At 29.9% G+C, this 17,916-nt stretch overlaps 8 protein-coding genes across 9 annotated transcripts; 5 read left to right on the top strand and 3 right to left on the bottom strand.

The window, feature by feature from the left end:
- Positions 1-28: 28 nt before the first annotated feature.
- Positions 29-3,509, bottom strand: LOC142645963 (uncharacterized). Its single transcript, XM_075823653.1, has 2 exons — positions 2,349-3,509; positions 29-2,292 (listed from the first exon to the last, which is right to left on the bottom strand). Exons 1-2 carry the CDS (start codon positions 3,121-3,123, stop codon positions 2,198-2,200), a joined length of 870 nt encoding a protein of 289 aa, XP_075679768.1. The 5' UTR covers positions 3,124-3,509; the 3' UTR covers positions 29-2,197.
- Positions 141-2,638, top strand: LOC113794209 (putative protein phosphatase CG10417). The gene is made up of 4 exons (XM_027344309.2): positions 141-254; positions 327-1,474; positions 1,541-1,625; positions 1,701-2,638. Exons 1-4 carry the CDS (start codon positions 144-146, stop codon positions 2,019-2,021), a joined length of 1,665 nt encoding a protein of 554 aa, XP_027200110.2. The 5' UTR covers positions 141-143; the 3' UTR covers positions 2,022-2,638.
- Positions 3,510-3,627: 118 nt separating the features above from the next.
- Positions 3,628-8,708, top strand: PCB (Pyruvate carboxylase). Of its 2 annotated transcripts, XM_075823644.1 has the most exons (7): positions 3,628-3,870; positions 4,503-4,785; positions 4,881-6,766; positions 6,833-7,235; positions 7,309-7,758; positions 7,820-8,253; positions 8,328-8,708. In XM_075823644.1, the coding sequence occupies exons 2-7, from the start codon at positions 4,626-4,628 to the stop codon at positions 8,583-8,585; spliced, it is 3,591 nt and encodes a 1,196-aa protein (XP_075679759.1). In that variant the 5' UTR covers positions 3,628-3,870; positions 4,503-4,625; the 3' UTR covers positions 8,586-8,708. The 2 variants fall into 2 exon arrangements, with proteins under 2 accessions (XP_075679759.1, XP_027200183.2); XM_027344382.2 differs by lacking the exon at positions 3,628-3,870 and having other exon boundaries at positions 4,244-4,785.
- Positions 8,617-9,669, bottom strand: LOC113794275 (replication termination factor 2). Its single transcript, XM_027344383.2, has one exon. The coding sequence runs from the start codon at positions 9,557-9,559 to the stop codon at positions 8,705-8,707; it is 855 nt and encodes a 284-aa protein (XP_027200184.2). The 5' UTR covers positions 9,560-9,669; the 3' UTR covers positions 8,617-8,704.
- Positions 9,670-9,706: 37 nt separating this feature from the next.
- LOC113794278 (D-beta-hydroxybutyrate dehydrogenase, mitochondrial-like) lies at positions 9,707-11,297 on the bottom strand. The gene is made up of 3 exons (XM_027344385.2): positions 11,153-11,297; positions 10,428-11,039; positions 9,707-10,370 (listed from the first exon to the last, which is right to left on the bottom strand). Exons 2-3 carry the CDS (start codon positions 10,792-10,794, stop codon positions 9,727-9,729), a joined length of 1,011 nt encoding a protein of 336 aa, XP_027200186.2. The 5' UTR covers positions 10,795-11,039; positions 11,153-11,297; the 3' UTR covers positions 9,707-9,726.
- LOC113794276 (pre-rRNA-processing protein TSR2 homolog) lies at positions 11,279-11,958 on the top strand. The gene has a single exon (XM_027344384.2). The coding sequence runs from the start codon at positions 11,279-11,281 to the stop codon at positions 11,843-11,845; it is 567 nt and encodes a 188-aa protein (XP_027200185.2). The 3' UTR covers positions 11,846-11,958.
- A 207-nt stretch (positions 11,959-12,165) lies between these two features.
- On the top strand, positions 12,166-15,058 carry LOC113794290 (uncharacterized). The gene is given in 7 exon segments (XM_075823645.1): positions 12,166-12,563; positions 12,628-12,798; positions 12,876-12,976; positions 13,036-13,376; positions 13,454-13,520; positions 13,522-13,767; positions 13,769-15,058. Coding segments are annotated over 7 exon segments (2,301 nt in total). The 5' UTR covers positions 12,166-12,475; the 3' UTR covers positions 15,056-15,058.
- A 369-nt stretch (positions 15,059-15,427) lies between these two features.
- Positions 15,428-17,451, top strand: LOC113794245 (SH3KBP1-binding protein 1). The gene is given in 4 exon segments (XM_027344349.2): positions 15,428-15,832; positions 15,909-16,305; positions 16,374-16,989; positions 16,991-17,451. Coding segments are annotated over 4 exon segments (1,815 nt in total). The 5' UTR covers positions 15,428-15,445; the 3' UTR covers positions 17,406-17,451.
- Positions 17,452-17,916: the final 465 nt, after the last annotated feature.

The raw sequence follows: 17,916 nt of genomic DNA, 5'->3' as shown, positions 1-17,916 counted from the left end.
TTTTCTTCTTTTTTCGTGAGGCCGGGTTTTCTTCTAAAATTTCTTTTTTTGTTTGAAAAATTTTTTTTTCTGTTCACATTTACAATTTAAATTGATTTTGGTTTGTTTCATCTCGTCAACTTTATCATCAACAGCAAAAAAAAATGGGATCCTATTTATCAAAACCACGTACCGAAATTGATAGTTCGATTCAGGAAAATGAACAATTTATTTGTTGTACAGCCGAAATGCAAGGATGGCGTAAAACACAAGAGGTAATTATAAATTTTCTGAAAAAAATTGATTAATTTTTGTTGAAATTTTTTTTTTAAACCTAATTCAAACAGGATGCACATGTTGCCATATTGAATTATGACGATAATGGTACTGCATTCTTCGCTGTTTTTGATGGACATGGTGGTCATGAAATATCAAAATATTGTGCACAAAATCTACCTGATTTTATTAAAAAATCATCATTTTATAAGGAGAAAAAAATTTCTGATGCGCTAGAAGATTCATTTTTAAAATTTGATAATACACTTAAAGAACCAAATGTATTAGCTGAGCTGAAAAAATTGGCCGATTTGAATGATATTAGTGATATTGATGATGATGAAACATCAACACTAAGAAAAGAAGCCAGCATTCCAATTGAGGAAATTATAGCCAGAAATTTTAAAATTCGTTATGGTGAAAATTCGAATGATGATGATGATCATGACGACCATAAAGATGGTAAAGATGGCGAAAAGATACAAAATGGAAATAATGAAGAAAATTCTGATGAAAAAGAAAGTTCATCGTCATCATCCTCGTCCAAACCATTGTCATCATTAGAAATGGCAAAGAAAAATAGTTTGCTACTTAAATCAGAAACTTTGAAAGCATTTTTACAGGATTATCTTGATGAAGAAGATGACGACGACGAAGAAGATGATGAAAGTGATGATGAAGAAGAAGAAGAAGAGAATGGTGAATCTCCTGGAGATTCATCATCAAATGATGATGAAGAAGATGACGATGAAGATCTCGACGACGATGATGATGATGATGATGATGATGTACCTGATAGTCGTGAAGATATTGCAACTGGTTTGAAAAATGTTTTCAATATGGATTATGAACCAGGAAAAGGAAGTGGTTGTACAGCTATTGTAGCCATAGTATGTAATGATAAAATTTATGTTGCAAATGCTGGTGATTCACGTTGTGTATTATCACGTAATGGTCAAGCTATACAAATGTCTGAAGATCATAAACCCGAAGATGAACGTGAAAAAGAACGAATTATTAATGCTGGTGGTGAAATTACAAATGATGGTCGTGTTAATGGTGGTTTAAATCTATCACGTGCTATTGGTGATCATATGTATAAAAATAATCCAAATGTAACGGATAGGGAACAAATGATAACAGCATTACCAGATATACTTACATTGCCCATTGATAAAGAAAAAGATGATTTTCTATTCCTTGCTTGTGATGGAATATGGTAAATATATTGTGGTGATTGATTGATGAAATTTTTTAATGTTTTCTTTTTATTTGATTTTCATAGGAATTCAATGAATAGTCAAGAAGTTGTGGATTTTATTCAAAAACGATTGAAAGATACGGATGATTTGAAAGAAATATGTTCAGAGGTTTGTGTTAAAATAGAATCGAATTTTTCACTGATTTTGGTTTTGTTTTGTTTTTTTGTTTTTTGTTTTTGACAGTTATTCAAAACATGTTTGGCACCAAGTACCGATGGTGATGGATCTGGTTGCGATAATATGACATGTATATTGGTTCGATTTAAAAAATCAAATTCAGAAAATTCTTTGAATAACAATATTAAAAATGGTAATATTGTCAGTATAAAACGACCACTTGAAGATCAAGATTCGACAACCACCAATGACCAAAATGGTACATCAAATGATGAACATCATTCCGAATCATTAACAACGAATAAACGAATTAAAAATGATGATGAAAAAATAGCCGACAACGTTAATGATGATGTTTATAATAAACCAGGATCATCACGAGACTAAAAGAAGAAAATTACGCATTAATCGCGCATAATCAAAGACATTATTCGTAAACAACATTTTTTAAGAGAAAATTTGTAAAAAACAAAATCCAAAAAATGATTTTATTCATCTTTATTCATTTCATTCATCGATTCACATTTCATTCGATTCATTCATCATATATTTAGATATTCAAATCAAATAATTTTTCCAACAAATTCATAATGATCATTATGCATTATTTTTCGCACTTCATTCAAATCGGTTAAAATATTTGTTGTTGATGATGATTCTGTTAATGAAAAATCAATCAACGAATTCATGACAAAAACATTGTTTCAAACTAACCTTTTTCTTGGATCTTCATCAATGAATCATTTGATGATGATTGTTCACCACCACCAACACCACCACTATCATCATCATCATTTGGAATGTCCATTTTATCATTCAATGAATTTATATTATTTTTTTCATTTGCATCCTTTTCATGTTTTCGATGATGATCAGCTTTAGCTGATTTACATTTTTGTTTCATTTGTATTGCATTTTTTCGATCATTTTCAGCCATCATTATCTTTGTTGATGATGATGGTGGTCTTTGTTTTGGAATAAAATTCTTCATTTTTTTTCTTTCATCCAAATATTCTAAATATAATGATATTTGTTGTTGTTTGATTTTATTTTGTAAAATTTTTTCCTTATTTTTTTCCAATTCTTCATTGGTTTTTTTGGAAATTTTTTTCTCTTGAATTTGTTTGAGTAAATCCTGGCGATATTTTTCCATTTGTGATGGTTTCGACGGTGCTGATTTTGGTGTGTTCAAAATTGGCAAATTTTCCATCATTTTTTCCAAATCCAGATTCGTTTTCGTTTGATCATCATCCTTTTGGTTTTTCGGTGTTTCATTTTTATGATCGGCTGATGGAGATTTGTTCTTGGCCGGAATGTTTTCATCATCATCGTGGTGACCAACGTCATGGTTACATTTTGAAATTTTCATTTCTTCATGTTGAGATTTTTTCGATAAATTCTTTAAAATTTTATCCAAACGATTAAAATAACGAAATTGTTCAACAATTTCGTTATTTTCTTTCGAAATATAGTCTTTTAAACTGGTCATTTTTTTCTACTCACTTCGAATCAAAAAAAATCTTTGAAAATCTTTGATCCAAGAATCATGACTAATAGAAGAATCGCTGTGTTTTTTGTTTGTAGAATTTGACCAAATTCTTCTTCGAATGTGGTTGCCATGGTCACCACCACCACCACCGCCAATGTCATTACCATATGGACCATTCACACCATTCACACACAACAAACGAAGCAAACACACACACACCGAATTGAAATAAACCCGCTGTTAGCACACAGCTGACTTGATCACATGATAAACAAGAAGAAAATAGATAAATATACTGAATGTTGTTATAAACATCTTCGTTTACGTCGTCGTCGTCGTCGTTATTTTTCCTCCATATCGTTATCTTTATTTCAAAAAAATTCACCTGTAATTTGAATTTACCTTTTACTTTTTAGTTAAGATTAAATTGTTGTTCCATTCAAAAAACAAAAATTAATGGTTTTCGTCCAGATCAAGGCAAGACTTTGAACCAAATCAAGTTTTCCGTTTTTTGGCAAAGAATATTATCATCATTTTGTTTGTTTGTTTGTTTTATCACCTATATATGTCATTGATATATCCATAATTATTTTGTCGTTCAGATAACAGCGAGAAATTTTCACCATTTCGCACATGATAAACGACAACGACAACGATAATCATTTTTGTCAAAAAAAAACGTACAATTTTTTTTCCATCAACGAAAAACCTACTGATAATTTTGTTGATATCGTCGTCGTGCTAAAGGTAAATTTTGTACAAGAAAAAAAACGTTTTTCAACAACAAAACGAAAACACAAGACCATCACCGGATTTCTAATCGATGTACTTGGTGAATAATTTGTTGTTGTTATCCATCCATTTCGAACGTTCAAAACAAACCAATCAACGACAAACATGTATAAGAAAAAAATTCTCACATTTTGATGATCTACATATCATCAGCATAACATACACAGACTAGTTAACTATAGTTTTTGCTCTTTTTTTTTTTTTGCTTTCTCTCTTTATCTAATATTTCTGCCATTGAAGCACAACAACAACAACAACCATGTTGATGATAATTCCTTTTCAATGGTAACTTCGTTTTGTTGTTTATTTTTGATAATAAGTATTTAGCAATCATCGAAAAAAAACAGAAAAATCAACAAGTCAAATCAATAATTGCGCTTGATTGATTGATATTCCCCTTGAATGAATGACACAAACGGTGTTGATCAACAACAACAGCCATCATTAAATTTTCGAACATATTTTTCAAACTTTGTTTTTGTTGTTGTTTGTTTCAACAACATTTCCAAAAATTCTGTAACCAAATTTTGTACCCAAAGATTTTAAAATTTTTCATTTTCATTTTTTCTAACCAAAACAATAAACAGAAATCAAAGATTGACCAATGTTAATTCATCATCAAGGTTTTCATAATCCGCATCAAATTTCAATAAATTTTCTGAATCGAATAGTCGTGCTTACTCGTTAAAAAAGGTCACCATCAACGAAAAATGTCTCGAATCTTATATCATCGTTCTTTCCTCAACAATAATATCAACGTTTTTATTCTGCAAAAACATTTATATAATCATCATCATCCACCATCAAAAAATTTTCGTTATTTTTCAACCGAAATTAAACCAATTAAAAAAGTTTTAGTTGCCAATAGAGGTCAGTGACTTTTTTACCATTTGAAACAAAAACTCAAAAATTTTAAAAAAAAACTTTTTTGATTTTTTCACCAAAAACCCAAAACAAACAAATAGGCGAAATTGCCATTCGAATATTTCGAGCATGTACCGAATTAGGAATACGTTCGGTAGCCATATATTCGGAACAGGATAAAATGCATATGCATCGGTTGAAAGCTGATGAAGCTTATCTGATAGGAGCCGGTTTGGCTCCGGTTCAAGCTTATCTAAACATTCCGGAAATTGTTCGTATTGCAAAAGAAAACGATGTTGATGCTATTCATCCGGGTTATGGTTTCCTATCGGAACGTTCAGATTTTTGTCGTGCTTGTATTGATAATAATGTTAAATTTATTGGGCCTAGTCCGGATATTATGGCCAGGATGGGTGATAAAGTTGAAGCAAGAAAAGCTGCAATTGAAGCTGGTGTCCATGTTGTTCCCGGTACTGATAATCCAATTACATCGGTTGATGAAGCAATGGAATTTGTTCGAAAACATAAATTACCAATCATATTTAAAGCAGCATATGGTGGTGGTGGTAGAGGTATGCGTGTTGTACGTAAAGAAAGTGAATTAGTTGAAAATTTTGAACGTGCATCATCCGAAGCATTATCAGCATTCGGTAATGGTGCACTTTTTATTGAAAAATTTATTGAACATCCACGTCATATTGAAGTGCAGATTTTAGGTGATAATTATGGCAATATTGTACATCTATATGAACGTGATTGTAGTATACAACGTAGACATCAAAAAATTATTGAAATTGCACCATCACCATCAATTGATCCTTTGGTTCGAGAAAATATTCTTAAAGATGCTGTAAAAATAACCAAACATGTTGGTTATCAAAATGCTGGTACAGTGGAATTTCTATTGGATTCTGATGGATCACATTATTTTATCGAAGTAAATGCCCGACTGCAAGTTGAACACACGGTAACCGAAGAAATTACCGGCATTGATATTGTACAAAAACAAATCCGTATTGCTGAAGGAAATAAACTAGCTAGTTTGGGTTTGATTCAGGATAAAATTCGTATCGATGGTACTGCTATACAATGTCGTGTAACGACAGAAGATCCGGCAAAAAATTTTCAACCAGATTTTGGCCGGATTGAAGTTTTTCGTAGTGGTGAAGGTTTCGGTATACGTTTGGATGGTGCTTCCGCATTTTCCGGTGCCATTATTTCCCCTTATTATGATTCATTATTAGTTAAAGTTATTGCTAAAGCTGGTAATATTGAATCAGCATCACGTAAAATGACCAGGGCTTTAAGAGAATTTCGTGTTCGTGGTGTTAAGACGAATATACCATTCTTGTTGAATGTTTTGAATAATGAACGTTTCCTGAAAAATGATTATGATACAAATTTTATTGATACTCATCCACAATTGTTTCAATTTGAACCAAGTCAAAATCGTGCACAAAAATTATTATATTATTTGGCTAATGTTATGGTTAATGGACCATCAACACCATTAGCAACAAAACTAAAACCAGCGGAAATAATACCCGAAGTTCCGGAAACAACAATAATTGGTGAAAAATCACCCAGAGAAATATTTTCCGGTTGGAAAGAAATTCTAGATAGTCAAGGACCAAAAGCATTTGCAAAAGCTATTCGTGAACATAAAAATCTTCTGTTGATGGACACAACGTTTCGTGATGCACATCAATCATTACTTGCAACACGTGTTCGTACATATGATTTACTTCGTATTAGTCCATATGTTTCCGAAAATTTTAGTCAATTATTTAGTTTGGAAAATTGGGGTGGTGCAACATTTGATGTTGCAATGCGATTCCTGCATGAAGATCCATGGGAACGTTTGCAACAAATGCGACAATTAATACCAAATATTCCATTTCAAATGCTATTGCGTGGTGCAAATGCAGTTGGTTATACATCATATCCTGATAATTTAGTTTTTAAATTTTGTGAACTAGCCAAACAGGTGAGTCTCGCTACCTGATTTATTGATTTTTTGATGATAATTTTCATTCAACTCTCATCTTGGCAGAATGGAATGGATATTTTTCGGGTTTTTGATTCACTAAATTATGTGCCAAATATTTTAGTCGGTATGGAAGCTGCTGGTCAAGCTGGTGGTGTTGTTGAAGCAGCCATTTCATATACGGGTGATGTTTCCGATCCAAATCGTACGAAATATAATCTAGATTATTATATGAAAATTGCCGATGAATTAGTTCGAGCTGGTGCACATGTTTTATGTATAAAAGATATGGCCGGTTTATTGAAACCACAAGCAGCAAAACTGTTAGTATCATCATTACGTTCGAAATATCCGGATCTACCGATTCATATACATACACATGATACAGCTGGTGCTTCGGTTACATCAATGATTGAATGTGCAAAAGCTGGAGCGGATATTGTTGATGTTGCCGTTGATTCAATGTCTGGTTAGTTGATTCATAATTTTTGATTTTTGATTTTTTCATTTGATTTTTTCTTTTTTTTTGCTGGAAAAAAAAGGAATGACATCACAACCAAGTATGGGTGCAATTGTTGCATCATTAGAACGGTCACCATATGATACTGGACTGGATTTAAAACATATTAGTGGTTATTCAGCATTTTGGGAACAAACACGTACGCTGTATGCACCATTTGAATGTACAACAACAATGAAAAGTGGAAATTCTGATGTTTACCTGAATGAAATTCCTGGTGGTCAATATACTAATCTACAATTTCAAGCATATTCTCTTGGTTTGGAATCTCGTTTTCAACAAATTAAAAAAGCATATGCTGAAGCAAATAAACTATTGGGTGATTTAATAAAAGTAACACCATCATCAAAAGTTGTTGGTGATTTTGCACAATTTATGGTACAAAATAATCTGACTGCTAATGATATTGAACAAAAAGCTGAAGAATTAAGTTTTCCAAGTTCAGTTGTGGAATTTATGCAAGGTTTTATTGGTAAGTTTTTTTTTGATTGATTGACCTGTGGATGACCTGTGTTAATTATTATTATTCAAAGGTGAACCATATGGTGGTTTTCCCGAACCATTACGTAGTAAAATTCTGAAAGGACTTTCACCGATAAGTGGTCGTCCAGGACAACATTTAGCACCATTAAATTTTATTCAACTTAAAGATGAATTAATTGAAAAACATGAATCATCCATATCGGAAACTGATGTTATTAGTTCGGCAATGTATCCAAAAGTATGTGATGATTATATAAAATTTCGTGAAGAATTTGGTCCTGTTGCACTGTTGGATACAAGAATTTTTCTAACCGGACCAAAAGTTGGTGAAGAATTTGAAGTTGTTCTAGAAAAAGGTAAAACATTACATATAAAAACATTGGCTGTTTCGGAAATTCGTTCGAAAACTGGTGAACGTGAAGTATTTTTCGAACTGAATGGACAATTAAGAACTGTATTGGTTAAAGATAAAACTGTTAAACAGGTAAAATTTTGTTTTCTTTAACTTGTTGTTTCGAAAAAACCTGATAACCGATGTTTCTTTTCGCTTCGATAAAGGAAATTGTATCGAATCCAAAAGCATTGAAAGGTGTAAAAGGTTCAGTTGGTTCACCAATGCCCGGTACAGTGATCAATGTTAAAGTTAATGTTGGTGATAAAGTAGCCAAAGGTCAGCCATTAATTGTATTAAGTGCAATGAAAATGGAAATGGTTGTACAATCACCAGTTAGCGGAACAGTAAAACGTATTCTAGCACAAAAAGATATGAAATTAGAAGGTGATGATCTTATCATGGATATTGATGTTGATAATTGAAAAAAAAGTTGAATGTTTTTGTTTCGTTTTTTTTTAAATTAATGTTATATTTGTTTATTATTATTTTTTTTACTTATAAGAATGCTCGAAATAAAAAAGATAAAATATTATTTGTTATTTTAATTATAACATGGATTAAATGTAACCCAATGTGCTTTTGGTCGATTTTTAGCACTATCGTGTGATGTAAACAATGATTTATATGCTTCGGTTGCATTTGGATCTTTTTTTACTGAATATTTTTTTGATGCTTTTTCCGACAGTACGGATAATGATGATGTTTTAACCACTGTAGTAGTAGTAGTATCTGTTGAAGTTCCAGCAACCGAATGTTCATCAGATTTAGCCATTTTTGCTTTGCCGTTTGTCGAATCTTCATTGTTTATTGTTCGTTTACGTTTTTTTTCTTCTTTTACTTTGTTACGTCTAATGGTCATACGATTTTTAAGATCTTCAATTTCATCATCATCACCATTTAGAACGATTAAATCATCTTCGATGAATGGTTTATTACATGATAAACAAACTTGGCTTTTTACTTCTTTTATGGCTCTTTCGGAAACAACACATCCACACTGGCGAAAATACATAAATTTATAATTACCATTCATTTCTAAACCAACAATAGGACAAACATATTTATATTCATTAGCACCGTTAGATTCTGTTGATTTGTTTTGATCATCTTTTGGTTTTGGTGTCAATCGTAATGTAACCAAATCTTTAAGATTACGAATGTGACTTAATAATGATGAATTTGGTGCTTCCTTATTCAATAAATATTCAATAACAGCATCTTTATTATAAAGTCTACCAAGTTCACAAGAAACAATTGGTGGTTGTAAATCTTTCGATGATATTGCACAATATTTCCATTTAGCAGCCATTTCTGCTTCTTTATCTTTAGCTTCTTTTTTCTTTTTAATTCGAACAAGTTCATCTCGACGTGGAATGGTACCGCCATCACAACCCATTTTTAAAATTTACAGAAAATTAATTCGGAAAAATTTACCAAAATAAAGAATTCAAAGTTTCGATGATAAACAACAAATAAAATGGCTCGTAAATAAATCACAAATTGCCAAAAATTTGATTGTATCGATAGTATCGATTGTTAGTCATTTTTGAAAGAAAATGGATTTTATTTAATTGTTTCGGAAACGAATTTGTTAAGCAAATAACATCTCATATTGAATGGAAGATAATAAAGAAACAAGATCAAAAGTTTATATGAAAATGTTGAACTAATTAAATGAGCTGGTGGATTTACAGCATAGACAGCTTTTTCAAAATCATCAAACAATGTTGATGATGCATAACTTTTCGGACTGAACATTCCATAATTTTTCATTACATTTTCATGATATTTTTCAAAATAATCACCATATAGTCGGCGTTTAGATTCGTCAAATTGTTCCAGTTGATCTTTCATTATTTTTCTGTGATTAACCATAATATTAGTCAATTTAGCATAATCACCCAATCGTATACAAACAGTTTTTACATTAAATTTTTTCATTTCAATCGATAATGATTCACTGAATGTTTCGATAGCTTTTTTTGTAGCCGAATAAACACTAAGACCAGGAAATGGTACCAAAGCATTTACCGAACTTAAATTAATGATACGACTTTTCGATTTGATTATCATAGGCAATAATAATTTTGTTAAATGAATCGTTCCGAGAAAATTTACATTGATTTGTGATTCAATTTGTTTGAATGTTTGAAAATCAAATTCACCAAATACACAAATGCCTGCATTATTGATTAATGCATGAAGTTCTGTCAACAACGAAACAAAATGAAATTACACAGTTAATACAGTCAATATAAACTTACCACATTTTCGTTCATCAAGAATTTTCCGGATTTTTTCAATCGATTCATGTAAATTTTTCGAATCAATCAAATTAAGTTCGATTAAAAAGATTCGATCCTCATTAAGTTTTAAAGTTTTTAATTCCAATGCACCGGGACTTGATCGAGAAAGAACTGTTGCAATTATAATCGATCCTTTTGAATGTAAATATTTTGCAATTTCCAATCCAATACCCGAATCACAACCAGTGATTAGAATTACTTTATCCACCGGTGTTAACCATTGCGTGGGTAAAAATAGGGCAGCAAAAAAACTCCAAGATAAAGCGAAAAAACTTATTGACAAAAGTAAAAAACTTAGCCAAAAATAAAATGTTGAATCGTCCATTGTTGTTGGTGGTGTATCAGAGATCAGATCAGAACATCGAATGAATGAATGATGCTTTTCAACTTGTTCATGGTCATCATCATTGCAATGTGAAGATGGTCATAAGAAAATTAATAGGTGACAGCATCCATGGCAGGGTAAAAAAACCAGTTTTAATCAGGGTCATCCTTTTGTTTTGTTCAAATGATGAAGTGATGCTAGAGTTTACGAATGAAAATTACGTGAATTTAGGTTGATGAGGATTCCTAGAAAAAGTTTTTTAAAAAATTAAAAAACAAAAATCAAAATTCAAAATGAATTTCATAAGATTCGAATTCCAAAAATGATTCGAATCCATAGAATAATGAGGATTTTATACCATGCAAGTCATTCTATTCGCTGCTGCTGATTTTGATGCACGTTTTTTTTCGTTGATCGTGGAATCAACAAATTGAATTTTGAAAATTATTTTTTCTTGGTTAATTTTTCTGGTTTCATCATCATTATGTTTGATCGAACATTATTTCATCGTTCAATATCCGAAACAATAGATTGTTGGCCATCTTTTCAGATTTCCATTTCAAATGGTATGGGTGGACCAAATCAATCAGCCAAAATTGAATGGCTTTGTGATTCAATTGTACAATTATTTCATGATAATAATAATCAACTTATTGTTCAAGATGTCAGTGATTTTATAGCCGAAATATTAGACAATGAATTTGATACTATTATTGAAGATGGTTCATTAGAAATGATATCAACAAGTATTTTGGGTTATTATCAAAAAATTTTATCTGGTGATCATGATTATATCCGAGATAAATTAAAACAAACAAAAGAAAAATATGTGGAGAAAAATCAGAAAAAGAACCAAGAAGAACAAACTTTGACAATGCAATCATCATCATCATTACTATTGTCCGAACAACAAACAAATGATCAGCGAATGATGTCGGCCACATCGGATTCATTAATGATGATGGATGAAGATAATAACGATAATCATGGTCATAATGATAATGATAATAATGAAGATGATGGTTGGACGGTTGTTCGGAGAAAAAAATGACAAATATTGTAATTTTTTTTATATATTTTCTTTTGGAAAATCCATCCATTTTTTTTGAATAAAATTCTGTTTCAATTCTGTAACAAACAAACAAACGAAAAGACGATTCAATCAATAATTTCTTAATCAAAACTTTTGTCTTTTCGTGAATTGATTGAAAAATTTTCAGAAAAAAAATTCCGGGTTTTTTACCCGAAAAAAAATCAAATTCTTCAACAAAGAATTCGAACGTTAAATTCTTTTCACAAAGAATTCGAATAACGACATCTATGAGTAGCCAGAGAATATGGCTTCTTCTTTTTTATTCGATCATCATTTTTTTCTTCTCTCTCTCTTTTTGTTTGACTTTGATCTGTATAAAAATAATTTTTTGTTTACCAATTTTTTTTCGTCCGAAATAGACAAATTATCAGTTAAAATTGGAGAAATTCTACCGCTAATTATCGATCGATCGATCAAAAAAATTCTTATTCTAAATTCTTTGATATACATGGGACATTCATTCATTTCAAAACAATGTTAATTTCATCATAATCAATGTTTTTTTCGTTTGTTGTTGTTGTTGTTGAAAAACGATTAATGTTTTTTGTTCGAAAATTCATCATCATTAAATTATCAAATTTAAAATAAATGGCTGCCGGCCTTTATGATATTACGAATGATGTATTGGGTAAAGGTCATTTTGCAATTGTAAAACTTGCTAGACATTGTTTAACTGGTAAGAATCAAAAAAAATCCAAACAAATTTTAACAAATTAAAATTAACTTATCATTTTACACAGGTGAACATGTAGCTATAAAAATTGTTGATAAAATTAAACTTACAAAAGAAGGTTTAGAACAACTGAGTAGTGAAATAAAATTATGGTCAATATTATCTCGAAATGAACATCCAAATGTTGTAAAACTTTATCAATGTATTGATACAAGAACTAAACTTTATCTAGTCATGGGTATGTTTTATTTTTTGTTTTTCTGTTTTTTGGAGTATTGAAAAAAACATTCGAATTTTCTTTTACTGTAAACACAGAATATTGTGGAAACAATGTTTGTGATCTATATGATTATATACAAAAAAAGAATGATGGTGATGGTTTAGATTCGATGGAAGCTAAACATATTTTCAAACAGGTATGATTTTGATTATAATTTTTGGTGGGAAAAATGTTAATTTTTGTTTATAAAACTAGATTTGTAAGGCAATTTACTATTGTCATTCACTGAAAATTGTTCATCGTGATCTCAAACCAGAAAATATACTTATAATCAATAATCGACAACTACAACAACAACAACCGAAAAGTGATATTTTAGTTAAATTGATTGATTTTGGATTTTCAAATCAATGGTGTGAAGATGAATTACTTCGTACTTCTTGTGGTTCGTTAGCTTATTCTGCACCGGAAATTTTATTAGGTAATCAATATGATGGTCCAAAAGTTGATATTTGGGCATTAGGCTGTATACTTTATATTCTTCTTTATGGCCATAATCCTTTTATGCAATTTAATGATAATGAAACATTAATCAAGTACGTTGATTGGATTGATTAACTTGAACAAGATTTTATTTATTTAAACCAAAAAAATTCATTTTTTTCATTAACAGAATTTTAGACTGTTCATTTACTACACCGGAAAAACCATCAGTAAACGAATTATCAATTGATTTGATTAAGAAGTTTATTGAAAAAAGATCCAAATATGCGTTTATCAATTGATCAGATTCTTAATCATCCATGGCTGAATGAACAAGAAGATTTATCAACAACAACAACAACAACCACATTACCAACAACAATCAATTTGACTGCAATGAAAAAAGAACAACAACAGATAAAAATTGGCAATAAAAATCATGTTAATGATTATATTATTGATCAAATGATTAATCAAGGAATCAGTATTTCAAAAGATCAGATTAAAAAAAATTCTACATAATGAACATATTGTTGATTCAATTGAATCATCAACAACAGATAAGGATAATAATTCCCCATCTACGGAATATAGTGTTAATGATCATCATTATATTAAAGCAACATATCATTTATTAAAAGATAAATCAACAAGAGAATTGATTAAAGAAGAAGGACAAACAAATTCAGATTTTGGCAATAATAATAAATTTCGTCAAAATAAACGTGGAAATATTGTTACAACAACAACAACAGGAAGAAGAAGACGTGATTTTATACGAAGTGATTCTCATACTGTAACTACTACTACTACCACAGGGTTAACAAAAGATAATAATTTAGATAAGAAAAAAAATAATTTTTTACCATTATCATTACCATCGGAACATACACAAAGTCTGATAAATTTAGAGCTACCACAAAATTCAACAACATCATATGTTCTACCATTGGCAAGGAAATGTTCAATAGTTTCCGAAGAAGGTAGTATTTGTGCTGAAAATAATAGTCTTCAAGATAGCAATAGCCTGACATGTTTTGATTCAAAAATTCAAGAATCATCTTCATTTGATGATGGTGATAATGGTGATGATCATACGAAAAAGCATTTAATCGATATATTTGTTACCGATTCATCAACCACAAATATTGATAACCAAAATAAAATAATGAATCCATCCGAAAATTGTGATAATCAATCAATGAACGTAATATCGATTGTTTCAGATTTACATCCAAATCATAAAAAAGAATCAATATTACATCCTGTATCAAGTTCACCGGATTTTTTAAAATCAACTGATAATGATGATAATATTATTGATTCGAATAATTTTGGTTTAAACGAAACAAATAATGAAAAATCATTATTCGAATGTTTAGGTAATAATAATAATATTGATAAGCAAAAAATAATTACCAATGTTCGAACAAAACAATCAATGACGAATAAATTTGATTGTCCACCATCAATAACTACTACTACTAATACAAATCAATCACCATCAATGAGAGTGATTATACAATCAAAATCTTTGAATAATATTGCTTTCATTGAACATCATCATGATGAAGGTAATAATGATAATGATGATTCGAATAATGTTGATACAAAATATTCTCATCATCATCATCATCCTCATCATTATCATCATTATTCACAAAATAATACATCAAAAATGACAAATTCAATGTCTACGGTTAATATTAAACAAATTAATCATCACAATAACAACAGCAATAATAGTGGTAATAATCGTACGGAAAAAAATGATTGCTGTAGAATAGATTAGGATTTTAATTTAATTTATTTTAAATGAAGAATTTTTTTTTAAAAATAATAATCTTTGTATATTTATAAATTACCTTTATAACCAAATGATAGCGATTTTCTATTAATTTTTTTTAATATGTAAATAATCCATAATTTGCTTTTTAAATACAAAAATTTTCTTTTTGTTTGATAAGATGATTCATTTTCAAAATTTTCAAATTCGAATGATTCGAATGTTCAAACATTCGAAATACAATATCGTTCGAATTGACTGAACACACAGTGCCATCTTTTGTCATCAGGATAAAACTAATGGAAATGGATGACAGAATGTGGATAACGTCGTATGATTTCTTTCAAAAATTATTTTTGTTTTGTTTTAAAAAAACTAAAATCGATTAAAATCAATATGGAAAAAAAGACAAAAATTCGACAATTGAAAAAAATTTCCGAATCTACAATGATGTCCGAAATAATTAATTTGAATGTTGGTGGGAAAAAATTTACAACAAGTAAAAATACACTGTGTTCAATATCGGATACATTTTTTACGGCAATGTTGATGGGTGGAATACCAACGAATACAGATGATTCGGGTGCTATATTTATTGATCGTGATCCAAAATTATTTTCAATCATTCTCAATTATTTACGTACAAATAAATTACATAATGTAAATGATTCGAATATTGATAGTTTGATTGATGAGGCAAAATTTTTCTGCATTGCACCATTGATAAAACGGCTAGAATTGCGTGAAAATCAATCAACTTGTGGTGGAAATATTTTTTTCGAGGTTTGACAAAATTTTGAATATTTGTCGTTATTCGAATGTTTTTCAAACGAAATTTTCTGTTGTTATCCAATTTTAGTCCCTACTCAAATCAAATCAATCATCATCACCGGTCAAACAAATGATATCGTTTGATCGTGGTTTAGCCGTTGTATTTGATCATTTAATAAAATTTTATTTTTTCTCCGATACAAATGGTTGGAAATGTGAATTTGATTTCGAATATCCGAATGAAACAATTAAATTAACCGATCTAGTATTGGAATCATCAACAAATCAACATTTTTTAATTGCAATTTATACCCAAGATGTTACATTATGGAGAAATTATTATGAAAATAATCAACAAAATATCGATGATATTTATTATAATCGCCAACCAAGAATAAATGATAAGACAAAATTTACAAAAATTGGTCATTATGATTGGAAAAATTTTTCCATTGATTCAATGTTTTTTATGCGTTCACAACTTGGTAAGAAAGTTTGCTGTTGTTTGAAAAAATCTTTTAAATTTTTCTTTCTTTTCTGCTTCTATGCACAGTTACATTATGTAAAGAAAAAGGTCGCATTCTAATTTGGAACAATTCCCGAATGTTTCATCAAAATTTAAACGATGATGATAATAATGGTGAATCATCATCATCAACAACAACAAATTCTGTTTGTATGATAACTGCATTCAATAGTTATATGATGGATTATCTTTTTCTTTCATCAAATCATGGCGTAATTTATTTGATTGATATGCAAAAACTGCCATATCGTTTAAGGGATGGTGAATTATTGATGAATAAAATCTATAAAGATCCGGATGGTGAAGAAATCACTACCATATCATGTTTTTGTTCATATTGTGGTCGATTTAATAAACGTCATGATATAACGAATTCATTGAATGATGAATGTTCAAGACATCCATTAGAAATTGCATATGGTACGAAAAATGGTACTGTTTGTATCCTAGTACAAGATACTAGAAATCAAGATCCAGATTTATTTCGTACAATACGTGTACATTTAAGTCCTATTTGGAAAATAATATTATGTCAGGATTATCTGCTAACAATGTGTACAAAACTACATGCTCGTACATGGTCATTGATTCGATTTCGTGGTACGATTTCAACACAACCAGGTTTAAAACCAAAATCCAAATTTCTCGATACGTTATTCAAATAAAGAACAATTAGATAATATTCATGATATTGGTCCATATGGACATCAAGAAGGATTGAAACAAGTATTAGTTGAACTGCCTTATGTTGGTTGTAATTATATAAATATAATCTGTGCATCGAATGGTCGGAAAATTACAACATTAGAATCAGTGGATGGAAGAAAAATTACTGCCGTATGTGGTTTATCTATTGATATTCGTGACCGGGTATTTATATTTACCGGTCATGATAATGGTATGGTACAAATATGGGATCTAAAACCAGCTATGAAACGTAAAACACATCAAAAAGATAAGATTGATAATCGATCACCATCACCATCATCAACAATGGAAGATTCAGATGATAATGATGATGACGACGATGAGGATAATGTTCGCTATAGAATCTATTAGGATTTGAATTTGAATTAATAAAATTTGTTTATTTATTTAATAATAATATAGCATCATTATAAGGTAATGTGTAGAAATCAATTTGACAGAAAAAAAAGAGAATCTTATCGAGAGAAAAAAAATGTTGAAATGACACAAAAACGAATGAATTTTTCTTGTTTTGTTGAAATTCGAATTCGTTCGAATTTCTGTGTGGGTATGTGTGTGTGGTTTGAAGACCGAAACAAAATGTAATTTATCTAGGTGTGTGTTGTGTGTGAATGAAAGTGTTAAGAGAAAATAAAGATGAATATTTCTTTGAAAATGAAATGAATGAATGAAAAGGTAGATAGGCAAAAATCGATTTAATTTAACTCCTAAGACGACGATAACCAAATGGGCGGTTATGGTTGTTGTAATATATGCGTTTGTGATGGGGGCACAATTATTCATGAATGTAATGTATTTGTTTTGTTTATCATCATCATTTCAAAATGAAAGAAAGCAAAGCAAAAAAATTAGTTATATAATT

The sequence above is a fragment of the Dermatophagoides pteronyssinus genome, unplaced genomic scaffold (genome assembly GCF_027571235.1).
Source record: "Dermatophagoides pteronyssinus isolate colony J.1.1.1.1 unplaced genomic scaffold, Derpt_VIB-CSIC_2022.12 sq0033, whole genome shotgun sequence".
Lineage (NCBI taxonomy): Eukaryota > Metazoa > Arthropoda > Arachnida > Sarcoptiformes > Pyroglyphidae > Dermatophagoides > Dermatophagoides pteronyssinus.
The sequence above is the reverse complement of the archived record's forward strand: the minus strand, read 5'-3'. Positions and strand labels throughout refer to the sequence as shown.

What these genes read in the sequence shown, in the direction of transcription:
- LOC113794209 (XM_027344309.2), top strand. Translation starts at nt 144, where the DNA reads ATGGGATCCTATTTATCAAAACCACGTACCGAAATTGATAGTTCGATT. An exon ending in CTTGCTTGTGATGGAATATG is followed by an intron (nt 1,475 to 1,540) that starts GTAAATATATTG and finishes TGATTTTCATAG; the next exon opens with GAATTCAATGAATAGTCAAG. An exon ending in TGAAAGAAATATGTTCAGAG is followed by an intron (nt 1,626 to 1,700) that starts GTTTGTGTTAAA and finishes TGTTTTTGACAG; the next exon opens with TTATTCAAAACATGTTTGGC.
- LOC142645963 (XM_075823653.1), bottom strand. Translation starts at nt 3,123, where the DNA reads ATGACCAGTTTAAAAGACTATATTTCGAAAGAAAATAACGAAATTGTT. An exon ending in GATGAAGATCCAAGAAAAAG is followed by an intron (nt 2,293 to 2,348) that starts GTTAGTTTGAAA and finishes TTTCATTAACAG; the next exon opens with AATCATCATCAACAACAAAT.
- PCB (XM_075823644.1), top strand. Translation starts at nt 4,626, where the DNA reads ATGTCTCGAATCTTATATCATCGTTCTTTCCTCAACAATAATATCAAC. An exon ending in TGCCGTTGATTCAATGTCTG is followed by an intron (nt 7,236 to 7,308) that starts GTTAGTTGATTC and finishes TGGAAAAAAAAG; the next exon opens with GAATGACATCACAACCAAGT. An exon ending in AAGATAAAACTGTTAAACAG is followed by an intron (nt 8,254 to 8,327) that starts GTAAAATTTTGT and finishes GCTTCGATAAAG; the next exon opens with GAAATTGTATCGAATCCAAA.
- LOC113794275 (XM_027344383.2), bottom strand. Translation starts at nt 9,559, where the DNA reads ATGGGTTGTGATGGCGGTACCATTCCACGTCGAGATGAACTTGTTCGA.
- LOC113794278 (XM_027344385.2), bottom strand. Translation starts at nt 10,794, where the DNA reads ATGGACGATTCAACATTTTATTTTTGGCTAAGTTTTTTACTTTTGTCA. An exon ending in TCTTGATGAACGAAAATGTG is followed by an intron (nt 10,371 to 10,427) that starts GTAAGTTTATAT and finishes CGTTGTTGACAG; the next exon opens with AACTTCATGCATTAATCAAT.
- LOC113794276 (XM_027344384.2), top strand. Translation starts at nt 11,279, where the DNA reads ATGTTTGATCGAACATTATTTCATCGTTCAATATCCGAAACAATAGAT.